General features: G+C 36.9%; 1 protein-coding gene across 1 annotated transcript in view; it reads right to left on the bottom strand.

Annotated features, from left to right (window-relative positions):
• The window catches only part of LOC306823567 (protein unc-13 homolog B-like), a 72,339-nt gene that overhangs the window by 15,739 nt on the left and 39,595 nt on the right, over window positions 1-17,005 (bottom strand). Inside the window, exons 16-28 of the mRNA XM_079343168.1 lie at window positions 16,547-16,687; window positions 15,545-15,825; window positions 14,986-15,071; window positions 11,077-11,203; window positions 10,543-10,639; window positions 7,578-7,721; window positions 4,439-4,516; window positions 4,063-4,140; window positions 2,732-2,752; window positions 2,417-2,455; window positions 1,564-1,596; window positions 1,285-1,314; window positions 113-139 (exon numbers count right to left, since the gene is read on the bottom strand). Coding sequence (XP_079199294.1) covers window positions 113-139; window positions 1,285-1,314; window positions 1,564-1,596; window positions 2,417-2,455; window positions 2,732-2,752; window positions 4,063-4,140; window positions 4,439-4,516; window positions 7,578-7,721; window positions 10,543-10,639; window positions 11,077-11,203; window positions 14,986-15,071; window positions 15,545-15,825; window positions 16,547-16,687 — 1,182 coding nt within the window. The remainder of the gene's footprint in view (window positions 1-112; window positions 140-1,284; window positions 1,315-1,563; window positions 1,597-2,416; window positions 2,456-2,731; window positions 2,753-4,062; window positions 4,141-4,438; window positions 4,517-7,577; window positions 7,722-10,542; window positions 10,640-11,076; window positions 11,204-14,985; window positions 15,072-15,544; window positions 15,826-16,546; window positions 16,688-17,005) is intronic.

The following is a 17,005-nucleotide window of genomic DNA, read 5'->3' as shown; positions in this document are numbered from 1 at the left end:
TACACATACAACGGTGGGTCTGGATAACAAATACAGCACAATACAAAGTGGTTTTTACAAAGACCAGATTTAAAACTTATTTACACACTATAACTGGGCCTGACCAACCAACCTTATTCTCCTTCTCTTTGTTGTCAACCTAGAAGCAGACAGGATGAGTAAGGAAGAGGCAGAAATTAAAATAAAAGCAGGGCAGCATTACAAAGAAGGTCTTTTGCTTATTTATGTTGTTTGTCCTCATTTAAAATCTGAGGATAAAAAACAAAACAAAACAAAAAACATTACAAAGTAACAATAACTTTTAAAGACCAACTTTAAAAGTCCATAAATTCTTCCATTGCTCCTATCACTGTCATAAACAATCTGGGTTCCCTTTTACACTGAACTCCCTGATGAATAAACCCTTCTGTGTTTATTACATCAAAAACACCTCTAACAAGCACCATACGCAAGGAACATGACCTGTTCAAATGTTTCATCATCAGATCCAATTAAAGATAAAACTGGAGATAATTTCACTTTCATACAGAAAAACAAAATATTTGTTAGAAAGGCTGATAGCATTTTTTCCGTACTGCAATTTTCTGAGCATTTTCATAACTGAATATACACCAGTTACATGACAACAACCCTTTCTTAAATGTAAGAGAAGCACACAAAGGCAGCCCATATCAGCATGTGTGACTTCACTTTAACATCCCATTTAACATATGTTAAGAAAGAGTAACTTTAGTCATTAACCATTAAATCCTCTCCTCTCCGATATAGACCCCCTACAGTCATCTGACAGACTCAGACATTACAAGAAGCCATTAAGTGGAGCCTCAACACAGCATTTTTAAACACCATTAAACTCAATTATCAGCAGCCCACTGTCTAGTCTATTAAGCACTCGCTTGAAAAAGAATTGTGTGAGTGCCCAGCTGTAAATGTGCAAAGAGCTGTGCTAGCATGACAATGTAGGATTAAGGAATCATGATAAAGAGATTAATATACTGGGCTTTCCTTTAGCACAAAAAAGCGGTACGTGACTAATACAAGATTCTCATCCATAATGTGTTGAAGTAAATGATTAATTTGTGATTTTCTGTTGACAGCAAATAAACAATTTCTTTTTTTAAAAAACACTGCAAATGCCAAGGTTCTGGTTAGAATCGCCATAAAACTTCTAAGAAACAAACACGTTTAAGTTGGTGAGAGAGAAATGGACACTGTCTTAGAGAATCACATTACTGTTTCTACAGATAATTTTTACTTTGATTGGATGTTTCTACTTGATCTTACCTCAGATCCTTCTGAGTCCGAGCAGACAGACTGCAGTTGAAATGGACAAGTAGGAAACGTTTGATGAAATGAGATTTAAAACATAGAAATAAAGAATAAAGAACATCTAAGAATAGTATTTTGATTACCTAGCAATTGCAAATTAAGCCTGAATGAACCTGAATCATTTACTTTACTTGGATTCCATTAATTATGGCTGCCATGACTGACAACCAGAATTAAATTTCCTCAATAACCTTAGCACAAACAAATGTTCTTTTGTTAGTGCAATCTACCCACCATGTCGTCTTCCTCTCCATTGTTACTCATTGCCTGGTGGAGATGGAATGGAAATAAAAACAGACAAACCCAAACTTATAGAACAATGTAGGACAAAGAAAAGGTCATCATACAGATTTGTTGAATGATGAATAATTAATGAAGTTGTGTAGCTATGGTACTTTATGTTGCAGAAGTTCTCCGATTATACAAGCATCCGCTACAGTACATTTAGAGAACACTGAAAATGACCCAATTTACTGAACAATTTAACTGCTCATGAGTGTCCACAAGTTTAAAATTCTCACTATTAGATGACCTTGATGAGTCCCAATAAATGTATTATTCAATTAGGTTGTGCAAAGTTCTTCAATATAATGTTAATTTAGTTAGCTTTTCTTCCATTTATAATATAATTATAAAGCAGGGATATGCTAAGAGTGTCTGTGGCTACCTGTGATTGATTAGTTGCTACCATAGTGACCTGAAAACATCACGCAGTGTCTGTGGCTGAAAATGGCAACCAACCTACAACAACTGGATTTGCAGGATTTTCTTTTGCAGTTTCTTTCGGTAGAACTGTTTTCAATTTTGCATCGTGTATGTATTTGCAACACGTTAACTGACAATGCAGTTGTTTTGCACCTTGTTCACCTACCTATAGCTAAAGTTAGCTTAAAGGTATACAATTGTCTCCCTTTCTAGCTGCAACCTCTCATCATAAAATGTACACTTTTGAATGAAAACAAAACTTCCAAACTCAAGGCTTTCAAACTGTAGTGAACCAATAGGTAAGCTTATGGGAGCTACATCTATTTACATAAAGTCCAGGGCCTAAAAAGTTATGAGATTCAAACTCAACAGGTGGACCCACCTCCTCATCACACTCCTCAGGTTCCTCCTCGTTCTCCATCTTACAGAAAAAGCATTGTGGAAAGCACAGCGTTTTTACTAATAATATATCAAGGGGCACAGAGAAAAGAAGGAAGAAGGAGAACGGGGTCCAGTGTATCTCTTGTTTAGTAGGAAAGTAGAAATCTAGACTAAAAAATACAATACTGGGTGAAAGGAGATTTTGACAGTTTACAAGAGGTTCAAGCTGGGACTGCTTTTGTAGTTGGATGTTTTTATTTCCAAGAACAAAAGTGGACGGGGAAATGGGCAAAAAAAGGAAAAAGCCTACACATACCATCTCCTCCTCAATAGTGAGCTGTGTAGAAAAGATACAACAACTCAATCTCGTATAGCCTCCATGCAAAGGCACACGCTGAAGCTGTTTTTTAAACTTTCTTCATCTTTTACTTCTTTATGTGGAAAAGAGATTCAAATAGACAGGATACAATCAAACTTGATCAAATACGCATAACAAAGGTCATAGAATAGTTACGCTATAGTCAAGCAAGACAAAGCTATCAAAAGAATGTTGCACAAGAAACAGAAAATGAGGGGAAACTTCTCATAACTAAAGAAATTCACTGGAAAAAATAATTTGAGAACAATTGCACTTTTTTATGGTTGTCCAGTTCAACTCTTCGGCTTCTCTTGATAGCAAGAGATGAACTGAAATACAGACAACCTGGTTTGTTTGGTAAGTAATTAAATCCACCTGAAAGGTGATGAACCCGAACAAATAGGTTTGTTATGGCGCTGTAGCATACAAATGTTTTGTGCAGGGACCTTGGATTGTTTTATGTGCTGGATCTATTCAAACACCAATTCAAGAAAGACACATGTTCAGCATGACAGACTGAAAAACAAAGCTTCCAACCGCTGCGGACCATATGCTGCGATTTTGAGAACACCCACTTTTAAAAAACATGTTAAGGGAGTTGCATTTTCGAATTTAACAAAATACTGCTATTAAAACTGCAATGTTGATAATGGTTGTGTTACTGATTATAAACACAAACATACATCCTCAGTGACAATTGCTGAAACACTACTTTGTCCCAAAGAGCCATTAGTGTATTATCCTCCACTTGACATATTGTTGGTTTTGCCTACACTCCCACAGCACTCGCTGGTAGAAAGCAAAGACAAGACATTCTCTAAAAAAGGATCTAACATGTCCCTGATGAGTTTTCTTGTGTCTTTGGTTACCGTTTCCCCACCATCACTAACGAGACAGCGACTGATGTACTAAGCAACAACCGTTTGCCCATACACAACAGGTTTGCACACAAATTGTGTATTGGTGTTAAAGAGTAACTCTATATAGGAACTCTACTGTCAATTTAAGATTGTCATTTTCATTTGGCAAAGAATTTCAACCAATCAAGCAATATCAAAACAACCCCTAAAGGCTAATAGCAGATATATTTTTTGTACAAAAAGACCCAAAAGCAAGAAAAGGTCTGATTAAACAGTGTGAATTTAAACAACAAAGGAAGACCTCATATAATTTGCAGGTTACAATGGAAAAACTCTCAGTTTAATCCACAGATGGTGAAATAATAACGCTGCTAGACCGGGGTTTGCAAGTTTGAATGGGAGGGATTTGTTTTCCTTTCGTTCCCTTACCATTTTTGCTCCCATCGACTCAAACATCTTCTCCAACAGGACCCTCATCTGCTGGATGTTGTTCATCAGTACACAGGGCTGGAGGAGAAAGACAGGAAGCGGGGAAGTTGAGAGATAAGTAGATAAAAGATAAATAAAGTAGATAAAAAATAGAAAATGACAGTGAAGACAGTGGATGAAATGCAAAGAAAGGAGTGGGGAAATCCAACAAGGAAAAAACAACAGAGACACAAAAGAGAAGAGTTATATAAAAAGGCAGCAGCAGCTGAAATATTAATCTGCTTCACAGAGGGAGCTCTAGCTTTTAACATTTTGAGACTCCCTCTGTATCTGGGTGTTGTGGTTTAGCTTTAGAGTGGGACACAGCAGTACTCACAATCTTCTCTTTCTCACAGTAGGAGGGGAAGCTCTTGGACAGCAGGGCACAGTACTGCAGCAGCACTTTGGTGATCGTCTGAGGAAACACAAGAAGGACAAGTTTACATTGGGAAACTTCTTGAGAAGTTCAAGGACACATCTGTTTGAAAACAGTCTTTGTCAACTCCTTATAGTCATGCTCAAGTTTGCTCATATTTTTTAAATTACTTTATTGCAAGCTTTTTCATGACATCATTTTTTATCACATCATTTATTTTATTAATGCTTTAAAAACAAGCATCAACATTTGTTACTGTTATTCAGTATGGTTTTCAATTCAATTCAATTTTTTGAATTGAACTGAATTGAAAACCATACCGAATAACATAATTTATAACAAAACCTTCATTCTCTTTGTCATCATCAATACCATTATGTGCGTTGGTGTTCATTACAGAGTTTTTATCCTGAAGGTGCAAAGGGGCTCTGCAGATTGAATGGAGTTTGCTAATTCGAGAAGAGTCTGATAATCAGCACAGATATTCACCTGCATGTTTTATCAGGCGAAGTGTTTATCTCAAAAACGTATCTTCAACATCAAATAGAAAAGACAGAAAATGTATTGTGCCCCATTGCCTAATTCTGTTCAGCATATTGGAGCTGGATGGAGAATCAGGAAGGACTGCAACGGCAAACTATTATTCTGAGAGGAAATACTTGTCTAATGGGGTATATGGAATTAGATCGAAGTCTTTGTGCCTTTGGGTTTGAAACAATAATGTCAGGTTTGTATACCATAAATACTCCACAGGGTACTTTGAAATAAATCAGTGTGTTAAATATTCGGTCTTGATGGTAACTTGTGGACGGGGATTGACACAGAGTCTGAGAAATTTCCCTACTTTCTGCTGAGTCAGACAGATGGCAGATTAGACTCATGCATTAAATATGTGGCCTGATTGCTGCCTGGATGACTCAGTATAGTTTCCTGGTATTGTTTGACACAGTCTTCATTTTTTTTCTTTTTTCTTTAGCTGTCGTTGTCTTTATTGTCCAATATTACTTTTCTGCGATGGACTTAGAGAGAATAAGGGGGAAATATAAGAAGAGGGTGCAACAGCAAATACAGGGAGAATATTCTGGACAAAATACAGACAAATAGAAATAAAGGATGGGAAAACATTATAAATAACTTAAGAAACAGAACAAAAGGTTGGAGAGCTGATGGGGGAACAAGACTGGAAAGTATGGATAAAAACAAGCTGCAGTTTAGACAGGTAGACTGAGAGACTGACTGGAGCTGATCGGCAGCAAATAAAAGGGATCAGAGGTTGGGGACAGAGAGGTGGAAAGCCAGGAGTGATGGCTTACATTAGTCGTTCTTTATTTAATGAGTGAGTCCCATATCGATTGAGCCACCACATCACACAAACACACACATTCACAAACACACAAATTCACATTTCTCCTGAACAAAAAGGTCTGCTAGATGAAATGGCTTTGCCTAAAAGCAGCTGCATTCAATTCAATATGAAGTAAAACAAATATTGCATCAAAGGTTTAATATAAATAAAATGAAACACTGCATTCATTTGGCAGAAAAGTACTTGAAACGTGTTAGTCTATATTTTAAAAACACAAAAGATTCAAGGATAAAATCGAAAAGAGTTGAGAATGAAAAGCTTCTGAGACAAAGAATGACTGAAAACTACACAGACAGAAATATTGATGTATTTCTTCACTGCCTCAGTAATGAAAAACCCTTCATCCCCTCTCAATAGAGGGCCATATTGGTCCTATAGCTGGGTTATCATAGATATGAAATACTAATAGTTAGTTCCGACTGAATATACTGATTATAAAAGAGGCATTTCAAGATTGACAATACAGGAGAACAATATCATTAGCTACGTAAGCCTATCAGTCCCTAAACATCTTAAATTTACATTTACAGCTGACAGTGTTTTTCAATATTCATTTGTGGAGTAGATAAGAATATTTGGGTTGCTTAGAAACAGTCTAATTTCAATTAAATTGTGGAACTAATGACTACATAATTTTTCCTTTTTTCTACAAAAGCAGTCTTATAAAAGCTATTTTAAGTAAATTGTACCTTAAGTGCTGCTTGGTAGAAGACGTAATTATAGAAAACATTATAAAAGAAGAAATGGCCAAATAATACCAAAGCTATCTGCCTGGCTATTGTGGGTACCATAAGAGGCTCAGACGAACATACAGGCCTATCTTTTGTAAAGTTGGTGACCTGATCTATAAATACTAAGAGTTACACTTGTGTGATTTATTCATTCTGCATGGAAGAGATCAAAATTAAGAGGTTTTGTATTTGCTCAAGATGTGGATCTCTTACATGGTAAAACAGCATTAATACAGTTACTGAGAACACAAACAAATTCATTCCACTAAGATGTTTATTTGTGTGTCCAAGACATGCAGCATCCTTTGGTATGCACAAAATCTCCATGTTAACATGCCTAATGTTATGGAAGTAATTATCATAGTCACAGCTTGGTAAGAAAAGAAAACAGGTCTCTAAAGCATTTTTTCTATTTATTTAGTTCAATTTAACTCAACCATTTTAATTGTATCAAGACTTAAATGATGGGGCATTGGTAAATGGATTTGAGCTTTTTATAGCACGTTTTCTTTTGGTGTAAGACATAAATGCAGCCTGTTCACAAATTGGAATGATTGAATTGTCTTTGGCATTAACTGGGCTCATGCTCTTTGGTGAGTGAAGTTCTCGTTCATTAGCTTTCATTGCTGATTACTTACCGAATCCAGCACCTCGTATTGGCTACTTACTACAGTAGGCTTCAAAGTGACTTTGTTGATCTGGAAACTAGCTTTTCAGAGGGTGGAAACCTATCGCTATCCAATCCCTACATCCTGCTTTACCTTTGTCACCTCTGTTTAACTATCTCAACAGAAATGAGATGAAAGTCAAATATCTCAACTGTTAGCAACTTGATCATCAGCTCCCGAAAGCAAGCAGTTAAAATACTAATTAAATTGGAAATATTTTGACTTCTTTTTTAAGTCTTATAAGACATAAATACCAGAAAGATAAACTATATTTGTTTGATCAGTTGTACAAGGATGCATAAATTAGGTCAAAATATTTGTTTTTCATCTCTCACCTTGGCAAACCGTCGATTATAATGAGCCACTACAGCGGGGTCTGGACAGTCTAGCTTCTTGATGATCTCAAAGCTCTGGTTGAGCTGGGTGAAGATGTCGACCACTGAGCTGGAGAACAGAGCGTGCTCAGACGTCTGCTGGAACTGCAGACAGAAAGACGAGAAGATAAAATGCAAAATAATACGACCACTGGTGCTTAAATCATCAACTCAATTATTACTCTTATACATTGTAAAGAATTATTGCTCCTTGCTGGCTTTTTTGTCCGCTCCATCTTTATTTTCCAGAAATGAAGGAATTCAAAACATTCTTATTTCCTTTCCTTTCTACTGTTGCTGTTTTCCTGTGTAATCACACCACAGATTACTTGGTGCTCTGATCAGTATGATCATTATAATTCACTGGAAATGTTGGTCCTGGAATGGGAGCTGAGGATTTATTGAACTTCAGCACTAACCATCCAGTCTTAGAGATAAATTCATCAGCTGAATGGCTCAGATGGAAATGTAAATGATGCCCTGAGGGATGGTTTGGTAGTTTCTGGCATTTAAGAGAAGCCTGTCACATATGTCTCCAGTGTATGGGAGTCCTGATGTATCATGTCTGTCTCTTGTACTCATTGGAACCTGCTGCATGATGATGCATAAAAGGTCCTTTAAGAGGCAGATGGGGCCGATAAGCACTTCCTCAATAAATTCTGTCTCTAATGGACTCCACTAATTTAAAAGACATGTGCCATCAGACTACATGAACGAGGGAGGAGGTTAAGTAGCAGGAGACAGTAAATGTAAACTTTTATTGAGTATTCTCTGAGAGCAAACACAGAAACATCCAAACTTGGAACGTTGGAAAGTTTAATCAGCCAACACAAGTCTGCCATAAAACATATACAGCATTTTCCTTCACATCATTATTAACAAGCCAACTCTTTCAGTGTTTTGAAAAGTGTTTAATCCTGAGTGCTTTGCTGCCACTGCTGCTGCTACTTTCATTATTTGTATTCATTCTTAAAAAGCTCCACCTCCGCTCCAGCGTCCATAACTCTGAGGCTGTCATTTTTCCCATCATGAGCTTGGTGCTTGCTTGTTGTGAATGATATAGACATTGATAGAGTCCAGTTCAAACCCTGAATATGAATCTCTTTTTTAAAAGATATATATTCTGACTTTTGTATTCAGTTCAATAGGACGACTGCTTGAAGGACAATCGCCTCCATACACTGGATGTGACCAAACCACTACAGGCCATCAGCGCCCCGATTAAATAAGAGCCTTATGCCATTTCATCCACACTGTCTGCTTTGTAAGGCAATGCTTATCTAAAAGCACAGTAATGGACGAACACAATAGCTTTTATACATATATACAAGAAAAACAGGATGGATGTCTTAAATGACCATTAGTGAAATTTGGTGCGCTTTAACATACTCTACGTTGAAAAGTCATTGTTCGGCACCAGTCAGAGCACCCAAAACGTCTGCAGACTGAACCCTTTTCAAGATACCCTTCTAGAGTAACAACAGAAAAGTGCAGCTTCTGAAACAGCAGGAGGTTGATAGATAACACTTGTCTATCATCCTGTTCATCTGTGGCCGGCTGGACAAAAGCACACTGCTAGAATCAATCAAAGCTTCCTTCAAAGAGTCTGTGAACAAAAGGTCACATTGAAGCTATCTTCCATTCTGTATTAGGTGTCAGAATGCTATTCTTCTTTTTCCTGCATAGTTGTTTTTACTGCTTGTGTACATTGGTTCCTTTTTAACAACAACATCAACAGAAGAATATGGTTTTATTGTGCAACTAATGGACCGAATGTCTCTTATATTTGATACAGGATTCGATTCCAGTGGATGCCAAGTGGCGTTGATTAAAACAGTTTTTCATCACAAATAGGACTTGTAACAGAGAAGTTGAATCCAACAGCTGGCAGTATATTTTCTCTTATGTGATTGTTGGTTTCTGTGTGGTTGGTCCTGTGTCCTGGAGGAAGTGAATTACCTTCTATTTTCCTCCTGTTTAGGAGCATAGTCCTGAGTTCTTCAGAGTTTGTACAACAGTCATATAGCTCCGATCAAAAGCTAACATCTCATCTCCATTACATGAGAGGCCTGCAAATTGTTACTATTTTCCTAAATTAAATTTTAGTTTCTGGGACGACATTTAAGTAGACAAGGCTTTGCTCTTATGTGTACATAGATTATTACATCACCTTATATCCATCCTTAAGGACAAAAATCATGGTTTAGCCCTTTTCACACATTCCCTGCCAAAGGTTTCAAAAACAGTTTCATGACAGCCTTCACCTGAAACCTCCTGAATTTTTCTTTTACTCAAGAGCCCTCCTGACCCTGAAAGGGTCATTCTTGTATTTGGCCTTGTATCTTAAAAAGCTCCACCTCTTCCCCAGCATACATAACTCTGAGGAAGTCGTTTCAATGTTGGGGTGGGTGGTTCTTAGGAGGCACCACAGTATAATGAACGCTGATAAATTTCTATAACATGTCCAAGATTGACAGAAAGAGTAAGACAGAGCAAAAGAGTGACACGATGATGACAGATTTTTTTGCCCAATTTTACTGTGTTTTTAAAAGTATCAACATAGTGTAAACGTACAAAATGCCAGCATGCAAAATCATAAAGCAAGTTATGGTAACATGTTCTGACTTTTATTAGCATTAATATGATTTCCTTAGCAATTGTTAATAGTTTTGTAAGCTGTATATCATTAAAAGGACCTATCAGATGTCATGGGTTGCCCAGTAACAGCAAGATGCTGAACAGCAAAACAGGAAAAAAAAAAAGGTGAGAATGATTCAACACTCTGTAATCACACTAAGCAATTTATTAAACCACAATCTCTGCGGCAAAAAGCTCTGTTCAAAATCAACATTTTTCCTTTTGTTTTTTTTGTATTGATTTCTTTTGTTTTCTGACCACAAAGCCCTCCATGTTCTCTTTGACTCACCCCTTCTCTCTTGTCTCTCTCCAGTGCCCCGTGCATGAAGTCCATCGACACCTCCTCATTTTCAGCCAACCAGGCCAGCACAAACTGAAGGAACCAGCTGCAAAAATATACAACTTTTCATCATTTACATTATATTTGATACAAAAAGATGATGTGACTGTTTTCAGTCTCCTGACACCAAAATCACTTCAATTACTGTCGCTCCCCTGTTTCATTGTTTGCTGCCTTTTTCCTATCCTTTTGAATGTTTTAGATGTTTGTTCTTACAATTGACAATTGCCTCAATGTTTGCAAAGGTTCACTGATTTAAAACACCTTCTATATTTGTTTTTAAATGTGTATTATTGATATTTTTACCATCCAATCCCAGTGAAAAGAGCTTTGAGAAGTGTGTCTACCATTGTGTCAAAACCATTGTACAAAATGTCTTTTGAGAGTGAGAGAGAATCAATCAAGATGAGCTAGCTTTTGTCTGGTGGAGACAGGGAAAGAGGAAGGTAGATAATGAGTGAGTAAAAAGTGTGTGTGTCTTACGCAGGGTACTCAGGCACGGCGTCTGTGAAGGCAGGCAGGTCCTTCACATACTCGTTGTAGAGCCACTTGACCTTGAAGTGCAGGTTCATGTAGTCAGCAGTCTTACACAGTCTGTGTTTCTCGTGCTCTGTGAAAACCACAGACACAAACACACATAAACACACAAACAACAAGAAACAGATTTTTCTCTGCAGGTGGGGCACTGCATTTGAAGGACACCCTTTTGTCCATACTTTAAATACTGTGACAGAATCTTTTACAAAAAGTAGAGCACTTACTAAAAAGTCTTACTCAAAGTACTTAATAAAAAGTCTGCTTATAAGTAGCTGAATATATTACATTGTTTTATTATGTCAATATATCTTTGTTTTTATGTAATTACAGGAATCATTTAATTATCTCTGCCCAAAAGGGTTGTAGACAAAAAAACAACACAGCAAAGAACTCCTCTTAAGCCAATCTTTCCATCAGTTTTTATCAAAGTCCAATCAGAGGTACCACAGATATTTAGCACTACATCAGGACAGTGGGCCCAGGGGACATGAAGAGAATATGTCCTTGATGTGCCACCTTAAACCCTGACAATTATTCTAATAAAAACTGCTCCACAGTTCCATGGACTTAAAAGAGGGTCAGGCGAAGCTTGTAATTTTGAAGCAGTTTAAACGTGAGATTCTTCACTGTGATTTTCTTGTAACAGCAACAACAGTAACACCTCTTTCATTCTGGCCTTATTGGATCCAACTGAACAAACATACAAAGGGAAGAAGTGAAGAGTCAGTGTTACAGTAAACTGAGCGAATAATTGTTTTTATATTCTAAAATGATTCTTTATGAAGGAAAAATGCATTGATGTTTCCATCTCTCCTTCCTCGTGATATTAATTTTGAATATTGAATATTAATTATATTCAAAGACTTGAGTATTGGCAATTATTGAATAACTGTCTGATATATGTGTGATATAAATACATAAATCATATCTACCAACTCCAAAAAAGTAACTCCTTGCTTCAAATTTCAAGTCATAAAGGCAAAGTCAAGTCTTTTATCACTACCAGTCAAGCAAGTCTCAAGTTCTCAAACGTGTGACTTAAGTCAGACTTGAGTCAGGTCATGTGACTCAAGTTCCCCATGCCTCTGATATATACCAAATACTGTATATGTAGCACTGGTGTAAAGACATGTTTTGCTGATATTTTGCAAGCTAAATTTTTTACATGTTTGTTCACCTGATGCCAGTTGTGTTTCTTTTTTGTGTATCTGATCAATGCATCGACAAGTACTTGCTATACTCATATCAACCTTTCAGATATTGTCAAAGGAAACTCTGGAAAGATGCTAATGTGTGTATGTTTATATATTTTCATATCATGAAAGGTGATGGGGATGTATTCATTATTTTTCTCAAAAACAAACAAAACACACCTCAAGGAAGGTCGTGCTTAGAGGCTAACCATAGATTTGAAAAACATTGCCAAGATTTATAGTATGCATTGGTTTATCGATGCTCTTTGTGTGTGGTGCAGTTTTATATCAGTATTGCCTATTGATTCAGCATTTTAGCCAACACCAAACCGTCGAAGTTGAGATATTTTTAGTGGGAAAAACCTCCTTGTAAGTTCAAGAAAAGATTACAATTGAACTTCATCATGATCATGGATTGGACTCGAATACTAGGGTTTCCTTAAAATTGGTTTTCTTGTAGAAGGGACATAGTGTAAGCAAGTGGACACGTGACTGAGTTCATTTTCAAGGAAAGGGAACAAATGTAAGAAAAAAGAAAATGCTGAATAATAATGTCACTTTATGGTTCATTATTTTTAAAAGGACTACTGTGCGTTTTTTCCCCCCTGTTCTTGCTTGCAATTCCCCAAACAAGATTTTAAGTGAAGTGAGTCATCCGTATGCAAAGGAAGCAGTCAGCAAACAAACTTTTCAGTACTCAGCATTACTTTGAATCTGATTGAGGGAAATATTACTGAGAGTCCTTTTTTTTTCATCGAGCAGTAAACTGCCACGAAATACAAACACAATAAAAAAATATATCCAAGTTTTATAGTTTGTTTTCATGCGTGGACATTTTACACTCCCATTTACACTCCATTGTCTTCCTCCCTCTGTTATTGCCCACCTTCTATAAAGAGTTCGATCCAAATTATAATCATTTGTGACAATTTAAATGACATGATGTGCTGTAACTTTAGTTTTCAGTTGGCTTGGTGACGAGTTCTGGAGAGCAATTACATTCATCCCTTCTAATGTTGTCATGGCTACAGAAGTTGAAAAGATATTCTATATGTACATGACTAACTAATACACGCAAACAGAAGCCTTACCAGCATAGAAATCAACTTTGCGGATTCGAAATGTGGTGGGAGCTGAGATGGTGACAGAGTTAAAATAAAACAGGTTAAGAGAAGAGAAGTGATAAAGCAGAGAAAGAGAGAAGAAAGGCTTCAGAGATGGAGAAAATAATGTTAAATGTGAAATTATCTTAAAGATAATCTAGTCTTTGATCAAATCTCTTAAAGACTGTTCAGTTCAAATAAAATCTCAGAACTTAACAGCAATTCTAACCTGTCAAAGTCTGCCAACGATATATGCCTCTGGAAAAAACAGGCAGCTTTTCAGTAATTGTGGTGTTGCATGAGGTTAGCGTTAAATTACTTCATGCCACAACTTTCTTTATGGTGTGCTGCATTGTTTACAGTCCAATTAGTAACAAGCAATTATGTTTTCAGCTCCAAAGCAAAGAACAATGTTTTGTCAATTCTGCCTTATAAGGAAGAGTAAGTAACTTTTAAAAGGCTTGTTGTTTTTTTTAAAACCAGGCATTTGAAACAGCATCAAGACGATTTGTTTCTCAAGTTAACATATTGGATTCAAAACAGATTGTTAGCTGCGTTTGCATACAGATATCTGTCTAAAGGGATAAATAAATCATTGTTAGATAACTGCCTGCAATTTTTATTTGTATTTACTGACTACATTTTTTATGTAATAACTTAATAACTTAAATTCTTCTATGAGTGCCGACTCAGCCGAAGAACTCAAGATCTTTACAAGTTTAACAATTCTGTTGTAATCAGACACAGTTTTACTACAACTAGAACAACAAAGTAATTCTAAAGGGTTTGACGTTGTTTTAGGACACTATAGTTTCTACAGCTTCTACTCTTAGTCCAATTGGAGACACAGTCAGAAGCTGACTGATGAGGAGCTTAGAAAGTTGTAAATGAGATGGAGGGAGTGTCAAAGCAGTCTGATGATGATGGCTCAGTAGTTTGGAACAGCTGCTGGTGCATTTGTCTCAAAAGTAGGCTACAGTATAATCTGGAGAGTCTGAGAGGAAACCAATCATCTGACATAGAGGAATAAACTGTTAAAATGATTTCAAAATAACTCACAGGACATGAAATCACGGTGACATTAACAGTGTTTACTTATGAATCAAAAATGTGTATCAGGTCATAGTTCGATGTCAATCTTTTCTTCAGATGTGTTTTGCATTGCCACCTACAGACAGACGAGGGTTTTCCAAGTTGGTCTCAGACTTTAGCTTTGACTCTCTGATTTAAATGATCAACCTTCCTGCATAGATTATAAGACAACACTAATACAGCAATCCAACTACCGCCTCTTCTGACTAGACCATTTGTCTATTACTATTACGTAATCAGCTACTTTCTGTTTGTCTACAATCTCACCGTTGTTGCAGCGGTAGTGATCAATTTTATGCAAAACTAGAAGAGAAGATAAAATAAAGGTCAAAATAAAAGTTTATAGGAAAAATAAAGTTCCAGGTGTTAATTCTGTTTTCTTACGCACGCACACACACACACACACACACACACACACACACGAACCCATACACACAGACAGTCAGTAAACAGACACATAATCTTACCCTCAAGTGCATATTTCATGTCTTGAGCGAACAGCAACCACATGACCTCTGCACTGACTTTTCCCACATTGAGCTCCTGAGGAAACCTGAACAGGGTGAAAAGAGGCAAAGTTTATGCAAACAAACCAAGAATAAGAAACTGCCAATAAGTTTGTGTGGTGATGTTCTGTTCATGAACAATATATACATACACACACACACACACACACACACACACACACACACATACACTGACATCTCTACAATAATGCATGTCCCCAGGTCCTACTTGTGCATGTGTGTGATTCAGGCCTGTGAACCACAATTTCCCCCTTGGGGGTTAATAAAGTATATAAAATAAAAATAAATAAACTCACTAGGACTCACAACACTATGGGATTCATAGTCTTTTGCAGTTTTCATCTGCAACTTAATTCATATTTTTTCGACTTCAACACCTAATCAAGTGATTTTTTTGTGTGTTTTTTTGACTTTTCGGAAAAGAAAGCATTTTGACTAATTCCAGACCTAAAGTATTTCAAACTAAACTTAATAGTGTTTAGAAAACTTTGGTACTGACTGATTAATGATGGGTGTGTATGAGTTCTTGTCCTCCTCAATGATGGACACGATGAGCGTGATGAGTTTAGGCCAGAAGTCCAGATTCTGGATGCTCGGTCCCTGCTCCTCTGGCTGACTCTCTTCTTTCTTCTCCCCCTCATCTTCTTCTTCTTCTTCCTCCTCCTCCTCCTCCTCCTCCTCATCCTCTTCACATTCTCCTTGACTTCCTTCCTTCTCCTCTCCTTCTTCTTTTTTTTCTTTCTTCTTCTTCGTCTTCTTTTTCTTCTTCTCTGGCTCAGGCTTCATGAAGGAAAAACAAGAGAAAACACGAGATGTTTGCCTGATAAGATGTGTTTACACTTATGTGAGAAGTTGGACTAAACAGACTATTTCAGGAATCTGATCTGCACTGAATAATACAACTGTAATTATTCTGCTTTCATACTGAGACGATACTGAAATAATATGTCTCCATGTTTATGTGACAATGTTTTCCACACTTTATAGAGTTGAAACAGACACGCTTTCATTATCATGCAAAGTGTTGTTAATTTATACTGCATGCAGACTGGTTTTATGAGCTCAGCCATGCTTCTGAGCGCTGTTACAAGTTATTCAGCATTCTGGAGACAATCCACTGCATAGCTACAATTATACCTGTCAAATTGTAGCAGGTTGACATGGAAACATGCAAATTAAATGGAAACAAGATCAGTGTCTAAGTTCAATATAGTGGGCCTATATATGGGTGATTCTTAGCAAACTGCATCCGTGGCTACTGTTGTATTTGTTTTTGGTTATCGTCAAAAAATTGTCAATTGCAATGTTGACTGTTGGCTTGATATCCCCAAGCTAATTAAGTCACTGAAAGTAACTTGCTTGACCTTTTTTGAGCTGATGCTTTTTCATATTTTTTTAATGCAAATATCAAACATAAAAAAATACTCAACAATTAAGTGACACTTTGTTTCCCAAGACAGCAAAAAAAGAACTCAAAACATTTCAATGTCGATAAACTCACAGGTGGGACAGCTGGCTGGAACTGACGGTTGAAGAGCTCCAGGCAGTTGTTGAAGATATACTCATAGGTGGAGTTCAGACACGCTTTTACACAGTCTCGCACCACATTGGCAGCTCGAGGAGGACTCTGCAACTCCAGGACCTGTGCAAGAATGGACATCAGAATCAGAAGACAAGTCACTTAGATCTTTGGACAGAAACACTCATACAAGACACAAAGTACACACTGTAAATATATACACATATAGAGTTTTGACACTTTAGACAGAAAGGAAGTAGCTGGGGTCTTTAGTTCTCAGAATCTTTGGATGTCTCACGATTCGATTCACAATTGTTTTTTGATTTACAACGATTACGGATTAATTGCTTCATGGATTCATGGTCTATTAATAAATAAGAACATACTTCAGGATCTACTCGAGTCATCTGTAAGACTGGCTGAATTTCTTGTTTCTCTATT

The sequence above is a fragment of the Symphodus melops genome (assembly GCF_947650265.1).
Source record: "Symphodus melops genome assembly, chromosome: 1".
Classification (NCBI taxonomy): domain Eukaryota; kingdom Metazoa; phylum Chordata; class Actinopteri; order Labriformes; family Labridae; genus Symphodus; species Symphodus melops.
Note: the sequence above shows the minus strand (reverse complement) of the source record. Positions and strands in the feature narration are given on the sequence as shown.